The 27,693-nt window shown below is 33.8% G+C and overlaps 2 protein-coding genes across 2 annotated transcripts; one reads left to right on the top strand and one right to left on the bottom strand.

Annotated features, from left to right (window-relative positions):
• Nucleotides 1–526: 526 nt before the first annotated feature.
• LOC110092299 (ABC transporter G family member 6) lies at nt 527–6,341 on the top strand. Its single transcript, XM_020816794.2, has 4 exons — nt 527–997; nt 1,714–2,257; nt 3,702–4,233; nt 5,022–6,341. The coding sequence occupies exons 1-4, from the start codon at nt 646–648 to the stop codon at nt 5,793–5,795; spliced, it is 2,202 nt and encodes a 733-aa protein (XP_020672453.1). The 5' UTR covers nt 527–645; the 3' UTR covers nt 5,796–6,341.
• Nucleotides 6,342–18,942: 12,601 nt separating this feature from the next.
• Nucleotides 18,943–19,763, bottom strand: LOC110092295. Its single transcript, XM_020816790.2, has one exon. The coding sequence runs from the start codon at nt 19,672–19,674 to the stop codon at nt 19,060–19,062; it is 615 nt and encodes a 204-aa protein (XP_020672449.1). The 5' UTR covers nt 19,675–19,763; the 3' UTR covers nt 18,943–19,059.
• Nucleotides 19,764–27,693: the final 7,930 nt, after the last annotated feature.

Genomic DNA, 27,693 nt, shown 5'->3' with positions numbered 1-27,693 from the left:
CCGGATGCGTCCGAAAGACAATCCGGACGCGTCACGTCACCTAATACACAGTGTATTATGTATTGTGGCGCATCCGGATTGGCCTCTGGACGCGTCTGGACTCCACACGTAATAATCTCTCCATCCGCACAGAATAATTTCTCCCACATTAATATATAAATTCACCTTTTACCGCCCCCTAATATTCTAATCCTAAAAATAAACATTTTTTTTTTCTCAAGTCAGAGCCGGCAAAAAAATTTTAAATTTACCTTTGCATGCGTATTAGCCGTAGTAAAGCCAAATAAAAAACCCAACTTTTTTTAACACCCGAACAGCAAATAACTTCAGTCCAATAATAAACTTTCCCATTAATCCTCATTTCTTACATAACCGTAGACCAAATAAACGTTCGTCCCCTTTCCCCCACTCCAGAGAGAAGGACGGTAGGATTTAGATAAACATCCTCACCTAATCCTCGAATCTTTTTTCCCACTTGGACTGCCATAGAAACACAGGTTAGGAAGCGTAGCTCACCACCATTGCTGGTTGATATAAATTTGGAAGGAATTAGTGTATCATCAATGCTTCAAATATAAAATATTTTTTTTGTCCGCTATAAGAAGAAAGCGGGGTAGTATCGAGCGCAAAATATAAGCCAGTTCAATGTCGCGGTTCGTAGACAGGCTTCCCTTCGAGATGAGGTCGAATAATCCCATGGTGGAAGCAGAGGATATGGGAAGAGATGGACTTCTCTTGAGCCACTACACCGGCGGCGGGCGGGGCTCGCAAACGCTCGGCCAACTTCTGAAGCGTGTCGGCGACGCTAGCGACCACCAGGTGTTTGAGCTCGGCGAGCTTAACGGCGATAGTAGCCCTGGGCCTGGCCAGAGCATTCCGTTTGTGCTCGCCTTTACTGATCTTAGTTACAGTGTTAAAATCTCGAACAAGCTGTCCTTTTTCCGCCGGCGGAGGGAAGGTTTCTCGAACACGAAGACACTGTTGGACTCCATTTCTGGTACGTAGGAGATTAACTCTGCGTCCGTTGATCGAATTTTTTGAATTATAGAGAATGATTTGTGATTTACTCACTCAAAATTAAGCATAAATTTAATTCATAAGAAAGAAAGAGGAAAAATTACTCTTAAAGAGTATCTTATATATTTTATAAAAGGATGATTTAACATAATTTTTTATTCAATTTTTTATATTTATTTATATATATACCACTTTTATGTTTTAATTACTTCAAATCATTTTCATGAAAATATGTATATTGGTGACATTTTTTATGAGATTTAAAATTTTAACTGTCACATAAATAAATATTTTTTTTGTCACATAAATAAATATAAAATTATTGTTGTTGCATATATAAATTCATACAAATTTCATGATATAAATCAAAACCCCCCTTTAAAAATCACATTTATTCATAGGATATTATAATTTCAATATAAAAACCCCAATTTTGTAATTTCAAATTTTAATGAACAAACATTTAATAACTATCACTATTTTAAATATGTTCAATAATTATAAATTTAAATATTATTTGCTTGAATGTTATTTAATAATTGCATTTTTGTTTTTTCTCATGTCCTAATTTAAAATAAAAAAAATAAAAAAATTGTCCTAATTTAAAATATTATAATATCAAAATCAAACATATCATATGATAAATTTTAGTTCAATTGTAAAAAATTTCAAACGATCTTAATTACCATTTTTCAGGGGAGGCGAAGGAAGGGGAGATCTTGGCCGTCCTCGGCGCAAGCGGCTCCGGCAAGTCCACGCTCATCGACGCCCTAGCGAACCGAATAGCGAAAGATAGCTTGAGAGGATCCATCACGCTGAACGGCGAGCCACTCGACTCAAAGCTTCTTAAGGTGATTTCGGCCTATGTGATGCAGGACGATCTGCTTTACCCCATGCTCACGGTCGAAGAAACGCTCATGTTCGCCGCCGATTTCCGGCTTCCGCGAACGCTGTCGAGGTCGAAGAAGAAGAGCCGAGTGCAGACGCTGATCGACCAGCTGGGTCTTAGAAGGGCAGCAAAGACGATAATTGGTGATGAGGGGCATAGGGGCGTTTCAGGAGGAGAGCGGCGACGGGTTTCGATCGGTATTGATATTATTCATGATCCCATTATTCTGTTTCTCGACGAGCCGACGTCGGGGCTCGACTCCACCAGCGCGTACATGGTGGTGCAGGTGCTTAAGCGGATTGCGGAAAGCGGGAGTATCGTTATCATGTCGATTCACCAGCCTTCCTACAGGTAAGCTAATTAGGAGATCTAAATTTGTAAAAGATTTATGTTTCGATATTTCTTTAATTTAGGGTTTAGGGTGTCAGAACTGAATTTTTATTGCGTCCTCCCACCTGACCTAGAGCTACATCAGGTAGCCTATAATATGTCGCCGCGTGCATTTACTCTTTACCGCGAGGCCCGACGATCCGACCCGGAACAGACCCGGGAGTTTGCGTAGCTCGGTATTGCTAGGGATTGGTCGATTTTGCTCGACAAAAACGAAAAATACTATTATGTGTCGAGCAATACCGAGCAATACCGAGTTCTTTTAGGTATTACTCGGTATTGCTCTTCACATAGCAGTATTTCTCGTTATTGCCAAGCAATAGCGAGTAATACCTAGCAATACGCGAACATAGTAATCCAGGGTCCGTTCCGGATCGGATCGTCGGGCCGCGCGGTAAATAGTAAGTGCGCGTTGCGACATATTATAGGCTACCTGATGTAGCTCTACGTCAGGTGGGAGGACGCAATAAAAATTCGTCAGAACGGGTCAATAGGTCGGGTTTGAATTTGATCCAAAATTAGCTCAATCCGAATATGATCAACTCGAATCCGAACTGATAACTCATTTTGATTTAAAAAAAACGTATAACTTTTTAACAACAGATTTTAGATTAATAATAAAAAATAAGACAATCATATCAATAAATAAAAATCAATTTAAACATGTCATTTCGAATCAAAATTGTGTTGGGGTGTTAGCTCAAACCTGTCTCATTTTTCAAACGGTAGAATTCCAAATTCGAATCTGACCCGGTCAACATGAACCAAGATTTTTTGGGTCAAGTCAAAATATCTTTGTATAATTTTTTTTGATATATTAAAATTAATTCAAAATATATAAGTGAATAAATTCATTTATGTATAGGTGATTAGTGGTCATATAAACTAATTCATGAGAAATTATTCTATTCGGGCACCAATCGTCCGGAGTTGAATAAAAGCGTGTCACATCACCCGGTATAATACCGACACAAAGCAAAAAAATGATGTGACGCGCTCATTCATTTCTAGACGCAGTCCAATGACCCCACAGAATAATTAATCCTAATTCATACCATTTGACAAAAATAAATAAATAAATATAGAAGAAGGCAATAAAATATGAGTTCTGCTTCACCCCCACGCGTGGAATCGGACACTTGTCTTCCATTCAAGAGGAGCATTATATTAATAAAATAATATCTTAATATTAAATGCATTATTATGCAATATGTTTCTCTAATATCAGTTTAAGTAATTCTTTTTTAATTATAATAAAATTAATAAAAAAATTAATATCATATATAACATTAATTTTAATTAAAATAAAAAAAAGTTCTAACTTTCAAGCATATCTTTATACAATATTTTATTTTCTTTTTCTTTTCGTGCTTGGGCATATTTGACAAAATTCTCCGCTTCACAGAATCCTCGGCCTCCTCGACCGTCTCCTCTTCCTCTCCCGCGGCCAAACCGTCTTCAGCGGCACTCCCGACTTCCTCCCCCTCTACTTCTCCGAATTCGGAAAACCAATCCCTGAAAACGACAACCGAACGGAGTACGCCCTCGACCTTATTCGCGAACTCGAATCCACCCCCGGCGGCACCAAGCCCCTCGTCGACTTCCACCGCTCATGGCAAGCCATCAAGCACCTCAGCAACCACGGAACCCCCAAAAAGGAACTTTACACTCTCTCCCTCAAAGACGCCATAAGCGCTAGCATCTCCCGCGGAAAGCTCGTCTCCGGCGCCACCAATACCTCCACCTCCTCTTCCGCCACCGTCCAGCCCTTCGCCAATCCAGCATGGATAGAAATAATCGTGCTCACCAAACGCGCCGCGACCAACTCTCGCCGCACGCCGGAGCTATTTGGGATCCGGCTTGGGGCCGTTCTCGTCACCGGATTTATACTTGCGACTATTTTCTGGCGGCTCGATAATTCTCCCAAGGGCGTGCAGGTACGACTGAGAGGAGTATTAAATTGTTTAAATTTATTTATTTTATTACTTTTGCGTAGAGAAATTTGATTTATTTATAATTTAGATATTAATATTAGAATTTAAAAAATTGTCTGTAATATTTTCTTAATATTTCTTGATATTCATATTTCTATGATTTATATGGTTTTAAAAATATATAATACATAATATATATAATAGCTTATCAAATAAATGATTTATCGTTAGAAGAGTAATTTATTAAGTTAATCTTAGAGTCACTTTGAGAGATTGTAGATATAAATATTTTTAATAAAATAAAAAATATTAATATTTATTCAACAAGTGAATATAAAATTTTAATTGAAATGCTTTTAGAGTATAAATTCTAGTATTTAATTTTTATTTATATTTATATTTTCTTAAAATAGAATTTACACACATATCATTGATTTTTATATGAAACCCATAAATCTTTATTATTATTTATAAAGCGCTTACATTTTTAAATTCTTAAAAAATATCAATATTATTTAAATATCAATATTATTTTTTTAAAATAAAAGATATATTTTTATTCATATATTTTAATATAATTTAGATATTTAAAATAAAATATAAATGAATATTAAATTTTAATTATATATATTATGATTTGTATGAAAATCCTCTAATTTTTTAAAAATATATGTTATAAAATCAAAATGTGCTTTTATTGTGAAACAAATAAATTTATTTATTTTATTTGTGGCTTAAAAAAAAAACCTGTACGTATTTTTGCTTATTCATAAGTATGCTATGTCCGTCAGGAACGAATGGGCTTCTTTGCCATAGCCATGTCGACAATGTTCTACACTTGCGCCGACGCGCTACCCGTCTTCCTTCAAGAACGTTACATCTTCATGCGCGAAACAGCCTACAACGCCTACCGCCGCTCCTCCTACGTCCTCTCCAACGCCATTGTCAGCCTCCCATCCCTCGTCCTTCTCTCCGCCGCTTTCGCCGCCACTACCTTCTTCGCCGTCGGCCTCGCCGGCGGCACCTCAGGCTTCATCTTCTTCTTCCTCATCGTCCTCGCCTCCTTCTGGGCCGGCAGCGGCTTCGTCACCTTTCTCTCCGGCATCGTCTCCAACGTCATGCTCGGCTACACCATCGTCGTCGCCATTCTCGCCTACTTCCTTCTCTTCAGCGGCTTCTTCATAACGCGGGACAGAATTCCTCATTATTGGATCTGGTTTCACTACCTCTCGCTGGTGAAATACCCCTACGAAGCGGTGCTTCAGAACGAGTTCGACGATCCACGAAAATGCTTTGTTAAAGGCGTGCAGATGTTCGATAACACGCCGCTGGGTTCGTTGCCGGAGTTTCTGAAGTTGAATGTTTTGAAGGCGATGAGCAATTCGCTTGGGGTGAGCTTGACTAGCCAGACTTGTATTACGACGGGTACAGATATATTGAAACAGCAAGGCGTGACTGATATTAGTAAATGGGGATGCTTTTGGGTTACTGTCGCCTGGGGATTCTTGTTCAGAATGATCTTCTACTTTGCGTTGTTGGCTGGGAGCAAGAACAAGAGAAATTAGACGACGAGGGATCGATAGTACTGCAGGGAGAGAAGAACGTACGTGTATTCAGACTGATATATATACATATAGATATATATATAGAAATTGAGAGACATGTGAAATAAGTAAGCTACGTTAATTAACTGTTCAAAGCTTCTTCTTTTTTGGCTTCTGTTGGAATTTATCATAAACTTCTTGATAAAAAATGTATCCTTTCATAGTTTCATTGAACTTCGAAAAGAAAAAAGAAAGTTTCAGAAGGGAAAAAGTGTTGATGATCAGTTAGTTAAAGCTGGCTTTGTAAAGGAGCTGCAGTTGTGAAGGGAGATCGAACCGCGGAAGTATTGAAAGATGGAAGGATCTGTTAAGATAGTAAAGAGCTGTTATAACTAACATGTGATTATTAAGGAAAGACAGAGGCTTCGCTTAAATTGTAGTAACTGATTGATTACAATAGGTCGTAAGATAGTAAAGAGTTCCTAGCTCGATCTTAGCATGTAATTATATCAGTTATTGTATTGCATTGTCGTCCCTATTTGAATGAAAAATATTTACTTGACTCAATTCTTCCTTCTTCTTTTTTATGTGTAATGTGAGTGTTAGTTTGTCTTTAAAAGACCTAAATGACTAAACAAAAATTTTTGAAGTTTATTTTTTCTAAGTCAGAGTATGTTCGGCTCTTATTTAGCTTGAATTTTAAAGTCCAAACAAATTAATATATAATCGGCCCCCTCAAACTCACTCCTTTGCACATCTGGAAAGAAGTGTTGGGCAACTTGGAAAGGCAGCAGCAGAAGCAAGATTATAACGCAAATTGAAGTATTTTGAAGACGAGCAAAAATTGGAGGAGGATTAATTTTTTACGTTGGGCTTATTTGTTTTTTATTATGTCATCATGTGAGATTTATGTTTCCCTTGGGATTTTAAATGGATTTGATTCATTTCTTGAAAAAAAAAAAGAAAATGTTTCCCTTGGGATAGCTTTCTTATTACTTTGCTTTTAGACTTTAACAATAATTTAAATTTGACAAATATTTTTCTTTACTTCCAAAAAAATTTTGTACTTTGAAGTTATTTTCTCCAATAGTTTTACAAAGTTATTTTTTCTATAGCAGTTTTATAAAATAGTAAGAAAACTTTCCCAAATGAAACCTTATACTTTATTTCGGTTAGCTTTCTTACTATTTTTTAATTAATTTTAGTACAATTTTTTTTTTAATTAGAATTTTATTTTTTTAATTGATTTAGAAAGCAATAAGAAAGCTACAACAACAACAACAACAATATCAAGCCTTTGTTCCACTATGTGGGGTTGGCTACATGAATCCTTTTTCGCAATTTTAATTTTTAAAGGATTCATGTCATGATTATTCGACAAGTTTTACGCTGGCAGCTGACTACCTAACGTAACCCTCCACCACTTTTCTCATCTGGGACTTGAGACATGGTAACAGCAGTGTTAAAGCCATAAGAAAGCTATCTCAATAAAATAAAATAAAAAGTGTTAGGATTTTTTTAATAAAAAAGCAATCTCAAAAAAATCTTAAAAAAATTATATCAATTAAAATTTTGATTATATTTATTTAGAAATAAATCTAATGAATTTTAAATCTATATAGATAAAATTTGAATTAGAATATCCTATTTCAAAATTATTTCCAAATCTAAATGTTATATTAAAATTGTCAATTATTTTTGCCGTTTTTCAGCTCTTCACACTTCTCATAAATAAGTAAAATTCACGTTGACCAAATTGAAGTGTGTCATACTTTGGATGGAAGATTTTTTTATATATAAAAAAAATAAATGCAGTAGATTCTATGGCTAATAGGAAAAAAAAAAAAAAGTTAGGATAGCTTAATGCAAAATATATCTAGATGAACTTCAAAATTTTCAAATTTGTTCTGAGATTAGTGCTATAATATCATTAATCTCATAACAAATTTAAAAATATTCAAGTTAATTTGATGCAAAATATATTTCAATATCAAGAAATAATTTTTTCTATGGTTAACTATTTAATATTCGAGTAATCGTTCTCACATCCACAAAACACAATTTAAACTACAATGACTAAAAGCATGCCATGCAAAAGTTGACTTTTCCATATAAGAAGGTAATAAGTTATCGTCATATATTTTTTTTCATAATATACATCTTAAGAAGAGATGTCCTCGCCATTATCATGACAATTAAAGGATAAAGATTTAAATTTTAGATATCTAATTTATTTTGGGCGATTTGAATTGATATTTTTTTATAACATTTGAACTATTAAGATAAATTCACAAACACATCACATATATAAGATTGAAATTTGAAATTCAAGACTTTTTGATTAATAGTCAAAACCCCTAAGGAACAAACTAAGGTGAGCTGCGATTTGAATTCTTATGCTAATTATCATAGCAATTGCAAAAGTCTACTAATTAATTAATCCAACTTAATTCTTAATGAAGAAATTGACTTAAGTGGGTGAAATTAAGATCACTCTTAATATTTTTATGATTAACAATGTTTTTTAAAATGATTAAAAAGTAGAGAAATATTAGAATAAATTTTTGCTTTTCAGACCTTGAATACAATTCTATTTGGTTACTGATTTCTTTCCATTTTCTCTTTGCTTTTCAGAAATTTTAATGGTGTGAAACTGCTTTTTACAATCGCAATTGTTAATGCACGGTAGCTTCGTTAAAACAATTATTCAATTTCTTAAAAAAGAAAATATTTATGATATTCACGTAGTTTAAAAAAAACTTACTTTTGCTCACAACAACTTCACATCCATCTTTATAAAAGGTTACAATCATCTCAAACAGACCATAAGGCTTCATTTGGGACAGCTTTCTTATTGTTTATAAATCAGTTTTTTAGAATAAATTTTTTTGCTAAAAAAAATTTATACTAAAAGCTACTTTAAAAAACAGTACAAAAACTATCTCAAACGAACCATAAGGCTTTGTTTACTCGAAAGTTACTTTAAGAAGCAACACGAAATCCATCCCAAATGAAGCCTAATTCTTCGTTTGGGACGGCTTTCTTATTGCTTCTTTCTTAAACCGGTTTTTTAGTTAAAAATTTAAAAATTTTATATTAAAAAGCTACTTTAAGATGCAGTAAGAAAACCGTTTCAAATAAGCCAAGTGTCATAATAGTACTCACTAAATAAGCAAAAAATATATATTAGCAGCAAGTCAAATGCAAAATCTCATAAATAATTAAAATTCACGTTGACCAAAATAAAGTGTGTCATACATTGGATGGAAGATTTTTTTTTATTAAAAAAAATAATAATAAAAGTAGTAGATTCTATGGCTAATAGAAAAAAAAAAAAAAGGGTTAGGATAGCTTAATGCAAAATATATCTAGATGAACTTCAAAATTTTCAAATTTGTTCTTAGATTAGTGTTATACTATATTGTAAATCTCATAATAAATTTAAAATTTTTGAAGTTAATTTGATGCAAAAATATATTTCAATATCAAGAAATAATTTTTTATATGATTAACTGTTTAATATTCGAGTAATCCTTCTCACATCCACAAAACACAATTTAAACTATTATGACTAAAAGCATGCCAATATGCCATGCAAAAGTTGACTTTGCCATATAAGAAGGTAACAATTTATCATCATATTTTTTTTATAATATACATATTAAGAAGATAGGTCCTTGATATTATCATGACAATTAAAGGATAAAGTATCACATTTTAGATATCTAATTTATTTTGGTTGATTTAAATTGATAATTTTTTTTAACTTCTAAGCTATTGAGGTAATTTTACAAATACATCGTATATATAAGGTTCAAATTTAAGACTTCTTGATTAATAGTCAAAACTCCAAACGAACAGATTAAGGTGAGTTACGATTTGAATAATTATGCTAGTTATAATAGTAATTGCAAAAACCTACCTAATTAATTAATCCAAGTTAATTCTTAAAGATGAAATTGACTTAAGTGGGTGATATTAACATCACCCTTATTGTTTTTATGATTGACATTGTTTTTAAAATTATTAGAGAGTAGATAAGTACATATAAGAGTCTATTTTAGTCAATTTTTTCATTGCTTTGCTTTTCAGACCTCAAACGCAGTTAAGTTTGATTTCTGGTTTCTTTCTATTTTCTCTTTGCTTTTCAGAAATTTTAATGGTGCAAAACTATTTTTTACAACCAGAGTTATTAATGCATGGTAGCTTTGTTAAAATAGTTATTCAATTTCTTAAAAAGAGCATATTTATGATATTCACATTAGTTTTCAAAAAAAATACTTTTCCACTCAACAACTTCACATTCATATTTATAAAAAACTACAGTCATCTCAAACAGACCAAAATGTTTCATTTGGGACAGTTTTCTTATTGCTTTATAATGCAGCTTTTTAGAATAAAATTTTTTGTTCTAAAAAATTTATACTAAAAGCTAATTTAAAAAACAGTACAAAAACTATCTCAAACGAACCATAAGGCTTTGTTTACTCGAAAGCTACTTTAAGAAGCAACAAGAAATCCATCCCAAATGAAGCCTAATTCTTCGTTTGGGACGGCTTTCTTATTGCTTCTTTCTTAAACCGGTTTTTTAGTTAAAAATTTAAAAATTTTGTATTAAAAAGCTACTTTAAGATGTAGTAAGAAAACCGTTCCAAATAAGCCAAGTGTCATAACAGTACTCATTAAATAAGCAAAAAATATATATTAGCAGCAAGTCAAATGCAAAATTAATGCTGATCAACCTCAGATATTTTATAAATAAGCTGTGAAGCTCTGTTTGGTTCACCCAACTGAATACTGTTTTACGTAACGTCCTCAGAGAGAAAATTGATGGATGTGGATGAAACTGATCTCTGCATATGGATTAGAAAATTCTATCTATGGATATTGGTTGGAAACTTTCTATTGGTCTTCTTGTTGGGGTACGTCACATTGGCCAATCACTGAGCTAAGTTTCAGTTAGTTTGTTGGACAACCCCACCTCTGTACAGCGACGGCGGGCGACGATGGGAAATATGGAAGAAAATTGAACTAAGTTAGATAAGATTCGCTGGATGTATTTGTTTAAGTTGGTTGACCTCATTTAATTAGCATTAGATAAGTCATTAGAGTTTTTGTCTTAGCACAATTGTTAAAGCATTTCTATATAAGTGTGACGATTTGTCATCATTTTTTAAATAAAGCACCATAGTATGACAACATTGCAAAATATTTGGAAATGAAAAGCAAGAGGAGAGGGAGAAGTAATTGCCCAACAAAACAAATTACAATTAGCATAATTTAATGAATAATAGTAAGTTGTGATAATAAAATCCAAATAAGCTATATTGATTCTAAAGATATAGGGGGAGTTCATAATCTAGAACCTCGAGAAAATTGTCACTATAGACCAATCAGACATCAAGCATGTAATGAACAATTACAAAAAAATAAAAATAAATAAAAAATAATAATAAAAGTCAAAGTCAAAAGAAGAACCATCAATATAAAGTAAATAGCAACCCATATAGTCCTCATCGTTTAAGATAAGGTTGATTTCATTTATATGTACAAGGTTTCATTTGGGATAGCTTTCTTATTATTTTTTTATTTTTGCTTTCTAATACAAAAATATTTTGAATTAGAAATTAAGTTGCTTTTAAAAAATAATAAGAAAACTGCCCCAAATGAAGCCTAATGCTTCGTTTAAGACGGCTTTCTTACTGCTTCTTCAAGCCTAATGCTTCGTTTAATTTTTGTACTGCAAAATTGCTTCAAAAAGCAGTAAGAAAGCTGTCCCAAACAAAATCTAAGTTACTCCCTTTGTGAAAGCTATTTTTTCCTTCCAGGATCGTCCGGACGAAGTGGGATCGTCCGGGATGAAGTGGGATCGTTCGGGACGATCAGTACAGAATCTGTGGACAGAGAAGTTCGTCCCAGGACGAAATTTGGTTCGTCGGGACGAAATTTGTCCATAGAGCAACTCGTCCAGGTACAATTACTGTTTAGCCTGAACGATTTTTGTCCAAAGGGCAAATCGTCCCGGGACGAAAATGGATCGTCAGATTTCGTCCGGGACGATCTGCATGGTTATATATTGGATGGAGATATTTTTGGAATCATTTGAAGAGAGAAAAAAAGGCAGGAGAGAGAAAGAGAAGAAAAGGGAAGGAAAAAAGCTTGGTTTTGGAGCTCGCGGTGCGCTTTTCGTCCGTCGTTGCTGTTGAAAGAATTGTTTGTCTCGAAGTAAAGAATCCGAATCCTATTTCTGATTTCGGAGATTTCGTATTTTGGTATTTTTCTACTCAGTTTTGTGTTCCCGTTACCGAAAAATGACCCTATCTTTGTATTGACTAAACTTTTATAGTGTAACTTTTGGTATGTTATTGAAATGATGATTTTGCACGATTTAAGAATTTTCTGTAGAGTTTTTACCGACTATTTTGTATTATGATGTGTTTTTATCGAATAGAAAATTATCATGCTGTTAAAAAAATAGTGCTTCAGTACAAGTAATGCTTTGAAACGTTGTTTTATACGATTTCTGGTAATTTGGTAATTTTCTGAAACTGTGCATTTTATAACAACTTCTGTCTACTATACAAAATTTTAAGGGATTTTCTAAGTTGAGTTAAAATGTGTTTATTGATTGCAATGAATTAATGAGATGTGTATGAATGTGAATATATGATTGAATATACTACTATTACTGAAAGACAAGTAAAGACTGGTTGAACCGTTGTTTGAAGATCGACCTGTACAAGATGGTGGGCCGACGGGCTTTCCTTTAAAAAGGGTTTGGTGTTATCCTCTATTGATCACGTGATACAACGATTGGGAGTCATAAGGAGATTATTATGCCAACGGGCAAGGGTGACGACCCTTATTGAGCCAACGGATACAACGATTCATCGATATTCCAAGATTGAAAAAATGCCTTAATAGCCAGTGATTGTACTTGTTAAGTAAGACTACTGTACTGGAATGCATGTAAAGCATTGTTCTTATGATTTCCTTATGGACTTACTAATATTGCTTGATTTATTGTATCGACTGATTTATCGATATTGAACCGATTTATTGATTTTTGTATGGATTTACTGATTTATTGATATCAACGGATTTATTGATTTGATTGATTCATTGCTATTGAATGGATTTACCGACAGATTTATGAGTTTACATTTATTGTATGATTTTATTGATATTACATATTGTACATGTCACTGAATACAGATACTGATATAGATATTGATATTACATTGATTCATTAATATTATGGACACTGATACTATTGATTCATTGATACTACCGATACTGATACCGATACTACTGATTCACTGATACTGATTCATTGTACTGATCTTATAGCACCTGATACACCGATTACTGACTAATACATGTGATACACTGATATGTATGATACACCGAACAAGATATATGTGCATGTGATATAGAATATGATTTTACTGCATTGATTGATTTATCGATTTATTGATTTGATTTCAACTCTTTTTCACGATGTATTGATTTGATTATTTTATTGATTTCATATCGATTGATATTATTGACCGGAATTGATTTTTTTATTGATCTGATTGATTCTATTGATATGATTGATTGATGTTAATAATATTTCAGGTCAGGGCAAGCGAGCAGGAGTGTTAGGCTGATCAAGATTGTTCAAGTTTATGTTCTTTTTGTTATAGTTATTCTTCCATACTCAGGACTGGATGGATTATGATTTGGTAGAAGATCATGAGTATTGTAAATGAACTTTTGAGAATGAATAGAAATGTTTACATGATGTTTTGAGATATAAATTTTGTTAGACTGTTTAATATTGATTGATTAATATAGATAGCTCTGGTAGAAGATTGACTGAATAATTCTTTCCAAGTTAGATCTTGGGGCGTCACACCCTTGATATTTGAGAATGTTAGGAGTGGTTATGCCTTTTATGATTTTGTGATCTTAGTAAGCATTGATGCATTATAGCAACATGACTCCAAATCATGCTTAATTCTTGTATAATTATTTCTATGTTATATGAAAATATTAATTATTATAGTGCAATACTTTATTAGGTTTTGTAATATTGAAACAAAGATGATATGATGCGAAAGTGCAATCAATGGAAATGATAAGCTGCCTTTTTTTTCTGGAAATGAGTTGAGAGGATGACTAATAAGATGAATGAGGGGTGATTTAGCTAATAGAAGGTGAATTTTCAAGGTTGGTCAAGAGTAATCCTTGGAGAGAGAATTATTCTATGGAAAGCGTAGGCACGAAGAAGAGGGAAATGGAGTGAGGTCAAGAGGTCATGAAGAGATGAATTGGGATGAAAATGTGTGTGAGGATATGTAGAGGCTAGTGAATGTATTTGAGAGAAGCATGGATTTCTGAAGATGGGTACTGAGGCTCAATGATGAGAAGGTATGGGTTCACACCAGACATGCACCATCATCTTTAGGAAATATTTTTGTATTTCTATATATATATTTTTGTGGGATGTTGATGGATGAGTGATAAGATAGAATGACGAGGAAGATGGAGGAAGTGTAGCCATGGTAAGCATCCAAAATTAATAGAACGATAATCTAATATTAGTGAGTTTTTTTAACCACGAGTAAGACACTAAAATGTCCATTTAATATGTTGAGCAGACAAACACATGTGAGATTGTTAATATGAATTCTTATTTTATTGAGTTATAAACACTTAAGTTTTATTAATGATGAAACAAGATAAAAATAAAAGAAGAAGAAAAAATGATGTTTCTTTGTATATCTCTCTCTAGCTCGCCAACTTCACCAATCTGTCAAGAATAGAAGCTCTCTGCTCTCTATGTCTAAACTCTTAAATATTAATCACAATCACTTATATAACGAAAATTCTACAAATTTTAATCAACTCGTCAAATATCCTTCCCTATCACAAATCACTCATATAAGAATGAAATGTTAGTTTTAAAAGCTAAGCAAGAAATGTAGAACACTATGATTCTAATTATCAAATTAAATTGTATGGAGGTGATACTAAGTTTGACATCAAATCATGGATTATAAGTGTCAAGCTAGCATTGTTATTGCTCCACAACAATCTTCCCAAACTTGGATTCACTCAACTCTTGGGAACTCCTAAAAGCTTTTTATGAGTACTTCTCAACTTCAACATCTCCCGATAAAAAATTTAGTACACAGCTCATCTTGGCCTGTTGGTTGAGAGCTTATGCTTCAAACTAAGAGGTCTTGGGTTCGAGTCTTTGTGTATGCGTTGTGTGTGTGTGTTTGCTTTAAATGGCCTAAATGTCCCAAAAAAAAAAAAATTTAGTAGACTTCTGACAAAAAATATAGAAAATAAAAAACATGAGAGTAATGACCCATCCTTCAAGACATATGGGCCGAACTTGATAAAATCCTCCGATTAATCTCAAGAAAACCTATGATAGTAAGAACTATTAATTCCTTTATGACAAATTAAGAGGCATAGATTTCATCTTCATTAACTAGATTATTGCATGTACCTCGAATATTCATTTCTCATTTGTGATTAATGAAAAGTTAAAAGATTTTTTATCTGCTCACTTTGGTTTGCTGTAGGTCTCCCGTTCACATTTATTTTGGATGTTTTTTCTAGATTAATAGATGCTCATTGTGCCTATTTTAATATAATGGCATTATTTGTAATAACAATCTTATATCTCATTTTACCTATGCTAATAATATTTAAGTTTTTGATAAAATGAATCACAACACTATATTCTACCTAAATTATATTATATATGTTGCGTGCTAGAATATACGCGGCAGTAGAGTTAGAAAATATTCGTCTTAGCGTTGCACGAATATTCAGCACACAAACAAAAAAAAGAAATGAACACCAGAGTTTTAATTACGTGGAAAACCCAAAAAGGGAAAAAACCACGGGGGCTCGCCAAGTTGTAAAGTTCTACTAGTGTTTGTATGAAGTACAAAGGTTGATCCGTCTTATAAATCAAGACGATCAGTTTACAATCAACTTCTCACAAAGTTACAAAGTTCTGCAAATTTCCGGCGTTTCCCGAAAATTCAACCGAGTTCCGGCGTCTTCAGGCGGCGGGAAGAGCTCCGGCGGTGGTCGAGGAGGAGCTTCTTCCTTCTCTCCCTTCTTCTCTTCTTCTTCTCTCTCTTCACTTGAATCCCCTTTGTGTAGAATGAGGGCTCTATTTATAGTTTTTCTGGAGTGGCATAGATCGTAAATAAGTGTGAGATCATGGGCGAATAGGGAGTGGTTTGAATGGACGACCGATATTGAACCCTTTGATCGTGCACCGTTCGTTGGACATTTGGAGGCCTTAATGATGTCGGAATTTGGTGATCTTGGGCTCGTTGGATTCGACTCGTCGAGCCGCGCGATTCGAGTATAAGCTCGTTAAAATCGGAGGGTAACTCAAATTGCGGTTTGAACCTTCCAACAGCGCTTCGGGTCCTTGATTTGGGCTCATTTGGACTCGGATTGAGTTGAATTTGGTGTCGTTGGGTTCGTATTTCCGAGACGCTCAGTTTGACTGTAAGCTCGCTGAAATTGGAGTTCGGATGCTCCATGAATTAATTTTTGAAGTTTTCGGGTCGGATTTTGCCTTGATATTCGTGCCGATCAAGATAATTTTTAGATAATATATCAATATATATTTTCAAAAATGCCACTAGTCTTTGCATTAATATTGACAAATATGTAGTTTGCTTTTCTAAGACAGTTGATATATAGATTAAAAAGTAGTTGTGGTTTTTTTGAGTCTTGGCTTTAGCTCGCTTACTTGGGGCTGCTTGTACTACAATTTCCTCTTCCTTACTTAAAGTTAGAGATTATTTTAAGATTTCGTTTGTGACAATTTCCTACGTGTTTTCTAAAGCAACTTTTTATTACGTATATTTTTTAAATTAGAAATTTTTGTACTAAAAATTTCTTTTATAAAGCAACAAAAAATTTTCTCAAACGAAGCCTAAATCACAACTAAACTTCATAATTGACTTAGGTTTCGTTTTGAACAGCTTTCTTATTGCTTCTTAAAATAGCTTTCTAGTATAAAATACACTAAAAAGTTGTTTTAAAAAACAGTAAAAAAGCCGCCCCAAACAAAACCTTAGTGGTTTGAAGCAAAGCTTCTTTTCCTTTGCTGGAAGGTTTCAACTGGTAAGATCTACTACTTAAAATCATCTACATTACTTGTTCTGATATGTTACCATCCCTAAATGTCTAAGGAGAAAATTTTCAAGCTGAATTAACAACTTCCTTCCTAACAATGGGTCTGATAACAAATTTACACCATCTCTTGAAGAAAAACTATAATGCCCATTGAGCAGGGAGTTTTGGGCTTGTCTGCAAATTTAAAATGACATGGAGACTTCATAATATTGATTCTTTGCTTTCTTCTTGGTGCTTCAATGCATATGGCTCTCTTTGAATATCAAGTATAATTATAAAACCCCCTTCTTATAACAATCATTGCTGGTTTGATTGCAATCCAAAAGCCAGAGTTCAGGATTTCATTATTGCTGGTTCTTGGTGTTTGCCAGCCTCATCACATAATGAAAATGCTTCTTGCATTCAAGAAATTTTGAACATCCATGATTGAGACTTTTCTATCAATAATTGTACTTGGATTGATAAAAGTTTCATCTCCAATAGAAAAGTTTATGATCTTCTATACTCTCATGGACCAAAAATGAGTGGGAAAAAATTATTTGACTCAAAGACTATGATTTTAAATAGTCTATATTTGCTTGGAAGATTCTCATCAATGTACTTAAAACTAGAGATGCCTTGGCATTTTATGGCAGTGCTACCAAAGTCCTACATGGGGTCCTGAATGGGTACCCATGCTTTATTAGGACGAGCTTCGCCCACCCATGGTGACTTTCGGGATGTCATACCCAACCACTTTCTATGCTTTTTGAATGCAGTATGCCATAGATTGATGGCCTTGAGGCTTGTTTCCCTTTGCTCTTATTGCAAACTTTTAAGATGCATATCATAATTTAATGTAGTTGCAGAATGTTGCATCTTAGGTAGTGAGGATTGCAGTAATATAAGATATACGATGATTAACAATGTAAATCGATTTATCCCCCGATGTTAAGTATCCACCCATACCCACCCACAAGGTCATGAGAGTACTCATACCCACCCATACCCATTGGGTATGAGTGGGTTTGGGTATGGGTACCCTATGCAGGGCTCTGATTGCTACTAATTAAAATTCTATGTTTACGCAACTCATCTTGTTCTATTGATTGAGATCTTTGACTACCAATCAATAAGTTTTGAATTCTAATCTTGCATATATAATGTATGTGTTAATTGTCTTATTTGACCTAAATGTAAAAACTAAATAAATAAAATCTATACTTTACAATGCACATAAGGAATCTCATTTCTATTTTTATAGGTCTATGTCTTTTAGTGCTTTTAACAAATATATTTTCAATGAAAACTTCTTCATATGAGATGCACATTTGCTCAAGTTTTATCTCATGTTAACTATCTTACGATGGATTAATTATTCTGTGCGGACACCGGACAATGTCCGAAGACAATTGAGGTACACCACGTCACTTTTTTGTTGTGTACCAGTGTTGTGTACAATTGTGTATCGGGTACATGATGCACTCTCATTCATTTCCGAACAATCTAGTGTCCGCACAGAATTATTTCTCCCGACGAGGATATTCTTTCTACTTATTATTCACATCAAAGCTCAATTGCTCACTACCTTTAGGTTAAAAGAAATTATAGATTTTTTTTCAAGCATAACACTCCTAACAATTTTATACTTCAAATTCTAAATATTATTATATTTAAGAGCATTTTATATAAATATTTTTTAAATGAGGCAGGTTGTGAGCTAATGAACCAAATCAGACCTAGCTCAAACTTGAGTCGTTAGCTCATTGAACTTGACTAATAAGTCATTTATTAAACCGAGCCAAAACCAATCGGCACAAATGATCAGCCAAACAACATATTTGCAATCTAACTCATAAATAAAAAATTTAGATCAAATTCCAAAAATAAAATCAGAAGCTAATGATAAACATTTAATTAGAAACTCTTTAATAAACTATAACTAATATATATTTTCAATTAATCTTAAATTTTAGTATTAATTGATTAACATTTAAGAAGATCCAGATTATCAGATCGCTCGGACGAGAAGCATTTCTCTATAATAAATAATTCATTAAAAGAGCTGGAGATATGCACAGTACCCTGGTCAAGCACATCGTCGATTTTGGCAAATCAAAACAAGTTAAAAGAAATCAGATCAATCGCCGGTGCCGGCGGAAGAGGCCGAGGAAGATTCCGATTTCTCCGGCCAAACACTAATCCGCTCCTTCTCAAACTTTATGAACAGAGCAGTGAGGGCAATGACGGTATAGATCTGTAAAAAGAGTACCGGTGGCGCATGGTAGTTCAAGATCCCTTTCCCACTTCCGAGCTCCACCAAAACCACCGCTGCTAACCCTAGCCCAGCGATCCGCCCATTAATTCGCTCGCTGTAAGGTGTAAACCCTAGCTCCACCTTCTCCCCACTTACGTTCACCGCCTCTCTTAGCGGCACAGGCGGTAGCATGATTCCCTTCCCTGTCTTACCTCCGCCGCCGCCGCCCCCGGATTTCCGCGCTCGCCGCTGCTCTGCTTTCTTCCCTGTGCCGCTCCGATACTTGATTCGAACCTGAGACAGACGGTTCTCGAATTCGCTGTCCTCGACGCCGCCGGCGTCCGGCGGTGGTGCAGGGGGTTTCCCGTCGTCGGCGGCCGCGCGGGGAGAAAGGCGTGAAATTGAGGGTTTTGGGGATTTTTTAGGGTTTGGGGATGGGTGTAAAGTGATGGGGAAGTGATTAGGGGTTCGGAGCGAGGCCGGGAGGACGGAGGTCATGGTCGACTGGGCCTTCTTTTCGAGGATTTTGGCTTATGGATGGATAAGGAGGGCTACATCGCTTGGAGATATGCTTAATGCGGCCTATAAGATTTGCCTGTAATATGATATAGGAAGGAAATATCAGATAGAGTCATAGAGCTGTCAAATAATATTAATACTAATAATATATTATTTACAAACAGCACTTATTCAGCTGATTAAAAAGCTAGAATTTAATTTATTAACTAAAAATAAATAAATATAAATAAACATTTTGAGCTCTATATTTAAATAATTTAAACTCTAATAAATCAGTGTTATATCATAACCATCTTGTCATTTAGTTCAATTTATATTATTATTATTTATCATAATTGGAGTGCAGTCATTATATCACTATCGCTTAGACTTTAGTCATTTAACCTTAGTCCACCAATTACACTCATTTCAGTCATCATTGTCCAACTATGATATTATAATCATGGCTGCTTGACTATGATTCTTCGGCCATTATTATTTGACTATTATCATCAGATCTCCATCACTCAATTACAATCCATTGGACCTTCATCATCCAACTATGATCCTCCGTACTCAATAACCAAACTACAGTTCTCTAACCACATTTGCTTGTCTATGATCTCCCCACCGCTGTTGCATGGCTATCATACTTCGACACAGTCCTTTCATAATTATCATTTAGCTACATAGATGCATATTAACCTTGTTATCTGTCATCACCAAAATATCAACACACACCATCTCACACATGATTGATGCAATTCATCAACACTATCTTTGACTTCAGACATTAACATCAAGATTTATGTTGGACTTTGATCTCTGATCTGAAATCCTCAAAAGAGTATAACCAAATAAACAAACAAAGTATCTAGAGACAACTCCTGTACCACAAGGCTTTTTCAACTTCAACCATATAATATGATATAAATAAAATAAATTTATTATATTGTATCAACACTTCTTTTATTTATGTGGATGAGCGTCATTTGTAACTGATAACAAACACTAATATAGCCATTTCAACTAGATCGGCCTATGATTATTCCCTTTTAATATTTTCTATTTAAAATTCGAGTGTCTTTTGCAGATCTCCTTTCATCTATATGTGTACTAATTTCTTTACAAAGATAAGATATTATTCACATTACTAGAATGAACTTTTAGCAAGCAACAGATTGACACCAACATTTGTTATAACCTCAAAAGGCTCTTTTCATCAACAACGAAGAAGCAGATCAATAACGGAGAACAACCTCACCTGCAATCTCAAAGGGATATTCATGTTAATAACGTTGAAACATGTTTAATTAAGCAAGTCCTTTCATCTAATATTTTTAAGGGGATGTTTGGTTGCTTGAAAAATAAATTCAATGTAAAAAAAATGCGGTGTAAAAAAGAATACTTTAAAATTATTTTGATAAATGTAAAAAGAATGTATTATTTTACTTTTTTTTTCTTGGTTTGAAGTGAATGCAATATAAAGTATAAAACGGTTGTGCCTAGGGTGGTTAGGCAGTGGCAACTAGCAATGATGGTCGGCGGTGTTGGTGGCCGGCGGCGGCGCTAGTGGAGGGGTAGTGACGGCCCGCGGCGAGATGGTGGCGACGATGGTGGTGGCGGTGACCGACAGTAGTGGCGACGGTGTTGGACTTCTTGGCCTTTGATCTCAAATCCTCAAAGCAGTATAACCAGATATGCAAACAAATTATCTAGAGACAAGTCCTATACCGCAAGATTTTTTCCCAATTCAATCAAATAATATGTTATATATAATATAAATATACTATATTGTATCAACACTTCTACTATTTATGTGGATGTGCTTCATTTGTAATTGATAAAAAACACTAATATAACCATTTCAACTAGATTGGGCCTATGGTTGTTCCCTTTAACATTTTTCATTTAAAAACTCGATTGACTTCTGCATATCCGCTTTCATTTGTGTGTACTAATTTTTTGTACAAAGATAAGATATTATTCTCTCTCACATTGCTAGCATGAATTTTTAGCGAGCAACAGTTTGACACCAACATTTGTTATAACCTCATAAGGCTTTTTTCATCAACAACTTGGGCATGAATATAGTACGAATGCCCTATACCTTCTACTACTTCACCAACTGTAAAAGAAATATGTCAAGACTTGGGGGCCACATTAAGTATAACATCGAATAGACAATCTCCTATGCATGATTTTAGTAAAAAAAAACACTTCCATTGTATCATTAGTTGTATCGATTTTATAGGAAGCAGATCAATAACGGAGAACAGCCTCACTTGCAATCTCAAAGGGATATTCATGTTAATAACGTTGAAACATGTTTAATTTAGCAAGTCCTTTCATCTAATATTTTTAAGGGGATGTTTGATTGTTTGAAAAATAAATTCAATGTAATAGAAATGCGGTGTAAAAAAGAATACTTTGAAATTATTTTGATAAATGTAAAAAGAATGTATTATTTTACTTTTTTTTTTTCTTGGTTTGAAGTGAATGCAATATAAAGTATAAAACGGTTGTGCCTAGGGTGGTTAGGCAGTGGCAACTAGCAATGACGGTCGGCGGCGCTAGTGGAGGGGTAGTGACGGCCCGCGGCGAGATGGTGGCGACGACAGTGGTGGCGGTGACCGACAGTAGTGGCGACGGGTGGTGCTCGGAGACAAGGCGACGGCGGGCGCCACCGATGGATGGTGGTGGCAGGTGGCAGGCAGTAGGTGGTGGTGGAGATGGTGGCCACCATGGGTGGTCAAGGAAGCACCTCAATTGGTTAATATCACTTTATCTCAATCCTAAAAAATGAACTAAAATGGAATACACCGCATTTACTTTATTTTATCTTAGATATACTTTTCATCCAACCGAACACTAAAAAATGAAAAAGTAATACATTTACTTTAATTTGCTTTCACTTTTCTTTCAACTAAACAACCCCTAAATTCTTGCTTACAACCATTTTCCTTAAGAGTTTATAGCAAATATAAGAAAATTTTCAGAAAAATCTCACGTGAATTTTAAATTATATGCACAATCTCATACTTGAATTTTAATCCTCGAGCAAGATTACAATCATGAATTTGAAAGAGCAATACCGATTAAAAGGCAGCAATTGTCACCTTAGATTAAGTATATAAGTGGAATTCGCCCTATGCTAATCAAGGTACAATAAATCAAAGGGTAATTTTATTTGATCTTTTGCATACATATTAATATCATCGAGCAATGTTATGACAAACAAAATCATATAGATAAAAAAATTCTTAGTGAATTTCTCTTGATCTCGTTCGCACAGGTTAATATTATTGAATAATGTTTAGATAAACAATCTTAGATAGGCCGAATATTTTTTGTGGATGTCTCTAGACTTCTGTCACATATGTTGACATTATTGAATAACTCTCTAAAAAAAATCTAAAATAAGTCAAATATATGTCATGGATTTCGGATCATCATCGTCTTTTATTACATGTTAAGATTTGAGATCGAAACCTTATACTAACATTTAACAATCTAAGAAAACATAATTTATAAGAAAATTCTTCATAACCCTCCTTTGCACGTATAAAAAGTTTGGTTAAAATTATATCATCGATAAAGCTTATCACTGCTATAACAAAATGTCAATCATGTTTATACACAAAAGAAAAAGATACAAACATTCTACAAGGCTAAGTCCCATTAGAGGGGTAAATCTTTATAATATTTGATCACTATTAAGCAAAAGATTGAGATTTCATCAATGATCATCATTACTTCCAACTACATCATTACTTCCAACAACTTTATTCTAAATGTCAGACAAGCTTATATATTTACATAAAGAAAATGCATTTATTAGTTATGTAAATAAGATTTCTGATTCTAAGGCCCCGTATAGAACCATTGAATACATATGATAATAACACACTTTTTATTAAAATCATTAGAGATTTATGAAATATGCTACAACCTTTAAACTATTGTCTTAACTTCCAATAAGCAGTCTCGTCTCTCATGAAGTTTGTTATAGATTTCAAAATAGTTCCAACTCGGCTATGACACATCTCAAATGATTCCGATGGTATAAAAGCTAATGATGATGTTTGACAACACAGATGTTGAACCCAATGTAATACCTATGTGGAATCTCTTTTCTCTTAAAGTTAATTTTCAAAAAGTAATATTTCTTCGATTGCAACACACCTCAACTAATCTTAGAATATAAAAATTATTGTTGATACTTACACCAATGACATTGGAGTATAACATTTTAGAAGAATCACAAAAGCGGGTCTTATTGATCTTTATATTTGATCTGTCTAATGAGAATACTCGGGATTAGAGTTGCGTCGTACGTACAAACTAAAAGTCTTGACTATCACTAAATCTTGTTTGTCTAATGAGGAAAGTCAACACCTCTTTTAAGGTAAAACCTAAGCCTCATCATTGGGACTGTGGTCCTTGGTCACCTTTAAAAAATTTTAAACTCTCAAAACAATTTTAACTCCTGCTATTATGAAGATCTAAAGTTTATGTAAGAGAACAAAGCCTTGATTAATTTCGACGATCTTTTATAAGAGATAAATGGATCCTTCATATGAGTATTGTATCTCTCCCCTAGTCCAAATGAGATTTGTTTATAAATTCCCATGCGGAGTAGGAGGAGAGAAATTTTTATTAAAATTTGAAAAATCTTTTAAGGAATTTTAAAAATGTTCTTATTCATAATTTTTTTTCCCTTTTAAAAGGGTGTAAAATGTAGATAACACCTTGTTAAATACATTAATTCACATAATTATCGAATATTTTATGGCGTTGGCCATTATGCTATCACATCTAGCTTTGCCATATCGACCTTTATGCAGTTAGATTGGACAATATGTCCACGTTAATGCACATTGCCTTGATAGTGATGAGAAGCTTGAGAAGGGATGTACACCATTATGTTGTCAAAAAAGATAATCACAAATTTATGTAGATAGGAGCAAAAAATTAGATTAATGAGAGATTGAAATGGTATAACTAAAAATTCAAAGAGGCCATCATGGGCAAAAAAAAACAATATTTTGCATGCTCGTTTAGTGCATGCAAACTTCATGATATATGACATGAAGATCTTATTAAAAAAAGTCATATGATGTAATTGCTAAAACCCAAAATTTTAAAAATGGAAGAATTTAATTTTCTTTATATTTCTTTTTTTTTTCAATTATTATTATTTTTTTTCAATCTTTTAACAATTGGATCATTGACAATCAAATCTAACTAATTGCACTCAGAAAAAAAATATAAACAACAATAAACAATAGGAAAAATTATTATATTTCTAGACTCAATAGTCACATCTTGATTCAAAGTATATATATATATAGACACGCACACATTAGCTTTCAGAGGCTACAAAAGAACATATATATGACTAAAAGATGGAAGTAAACTAAACTAGCATCAAACCATCATCATTGTTTAGCCTTATATTACATGCTCCTTACTTTTACCCGAAATCATATAAAGTCATGTAATGAACATAAAAGTCCAACAAGTAATTAAAACTTACCGCTGTAATCAATGTAAGACAAAATTAATATGACGCTCTAATTTTAGTCAATATCAATCAAGAATCAACAGCCTATCATTATAAGTAATAAACAATCTATGAAATCAATATTAATCAATAGTAAAACTAATATAAACGGTAATGTCAAAAGGTGTCTATTAAGGGGTGTCAATTCGGGTCAGCAGTTCGGGTTCGAGTCGAACCCGAATTGACCCAGCTCTAAACGGGTCAACCCGACCCGTTTTTGTAAACGGGTCGGCTTTTTCAACCCGCACCCGACCCGCACGAGTTGCCGGTTGACACGACCCGACCCGGATTGACAAAAAAAACTCAAATGCCTGGGTTCGGGATGCGACAGGGCCTATTCGGGAGTCTTCGGGACGCGCACGGTGCACAGGCTACATCGGCTGAGCGACAAGGCCAGTTTGGGACTCGCCAGGGTCTATTTACCGGGTTCGAGATGCCCACCGTGCACCGCGGCATTGGCAGCGCCGCAGGCCTGCAGCGGCAGGGCCGGTTCGCGACAGCGGCAGCCAGCAGGGCAGGCAGGCACGCGCGAGAGTGCGCGAATACAAGTGGTGTTTTGGCGACCATCAGGTGTCCGTTTTGCAAAATAATTTTGTCATAATGTTTCGGATATGATTAGCTAATTTTTGAATATTTTTCAATAATTTATGTATTTTCAAATTTAAAGAAATAAAATATTTTGCATTAAATTAATATTTTAATAAAATATCTACTTCTACTTGTATGCTAGCTTTATTACAAATCTATTTCTTATTTTTTGCCAATTTGTTAATAGAGAGAGAAATTATAGAATTAGGGGAAAAGAGGGGAGAAAGAAAAATAAAGTTCGATTTTGGGCTATTTCGGGCTGTTTTCGTTTGTCAACCCAGTTGAGAATTTTATTCATCTCGAAGTAAGACATATTATGCCCATCTCAATTTTAAAAAAAAATGTGCAAGTTTTAGATAATATTTTGATCAAAATTTTATATATATGTTAGCGAAAAAATGGGGATAACTTCGCACCGATAAAACTTTCACCTCATAAATTAATTTTTATATATTATATAGATTATGATTATACACATTTTAAATATTTTCTGGAAATTTTACACGGGGGTTTTTAAATTTATGAGGTTTTTTTAATAGAAAATTATTTGGATATTGAAAAAATAGTACTTTTATACAATAAAAGTCTTAAAACATCATTTTATATAATCTATGGTAATTTGGTAATTTTTTAAAAATATGCATTTTTGCCTATTTGAATTTTTTGTTATTTATCATTATACAATACTGTGAAATTTTGATACATACTCAATTAATCTTTAATTATTATAATATGATTATATATGTGCATATGTGAGTAAATGATATATGTTGGGAGCCATAAGAGGCTAGAATCCTTTGAGATTATATATGTGTGAGGGAATCGCTGGGAGTTATAATGAGTCAGAATTCTTTGAAATTATAGGTTAGATAGGGATATGCAATATGTTCTGGTGTTATAAGCACAAATAAAAAGAGAGTCATTAGGGGTCAGAGTCCTTTGAGATTTTGTCTGGGTATGGGAAATGTGAACTGAACTACTCTATGATATGAATTTCAATTTATTTATTTGCTCCGCGTTGTTATTTAAATCATAGAATAAATGTTATGCATTTATTACATTTCTTAGTTTAGTGATTTATTTGATTTGCATTTAACTATTTTTAAATATCAGTACAATTTTTTATAAAAGAATATTTGAAAATTTAGATTTATTTGTATGGCTTACTGAGCTGTTGTAGATCATTTTGGTTTTACTTCTAGTTTTCAAGATCTGGGAAGGAGAAGGAGATTATAGACTAGCAGCTCATTAGATCTGATGTCATAGGTATTTTATTATTTTAAATTTTGTACAGTCATGACTAGTTAAATTTTATGTTCTATAGTTCTTGCATGTAGTCATGTACTATAGTATAAATATTTATTTTGATGAAATGAAATAAACTTGGTGGATGAGTTTATTTTTAGTATTTTGATGTTTTAGTAGCTATGTAGTATGTAATTTATTTCAATAAATTTTGGGAGATAAAATTTGAAATAATTTTAAAACTAGATCTTGGGATTTGTTTATCACAGCTCAACACGATAGGACATATCCTGATCATGTTGGATTGTGACATGTGGCACGGGTAGTGGTCGATGGCGGAGATGGTGGCGAGGCAGGACGATCCATGACAAGATGGTGGCAGCTGCAGCCAACGATGGTGGCAATGGGCAGTGCTTGGTGGTGGAGCGACGACGGTGGCCACTAATGGATGGTGGCGGCAGGCGGCTGGTATTACATGGCAGTGGAGATGGTGGCCACCATGGGTTGTCAAGGAAGCACTTGAGTGGTGAAAAATCTACTCGCTCGCTTTACCTAAAAAATGAACTTAAATGGAATACACTGTATTTACTTTACTTTATTTTGGATTTGTTTTTCACTCA

This window comes from Dendrobium catenatum, unplaced genomic scaffold (assembly GCF_001605985.2).
Source record: "Dendrobium catenatum unplaced genomic scaffold, ASM160598v2 fragScaff_scaffold_1105, whole genome shotgun sequence".
NCBI lineage: Eukaryota > Viridiplantae > Streptophyta > Magnoliopsida > Asparagales > Orchidaceae > Dendrobium > Dendrobium catenatum.
This window is presented reverse-complemented; position numbering and strand designations above follow the sequence as displayed.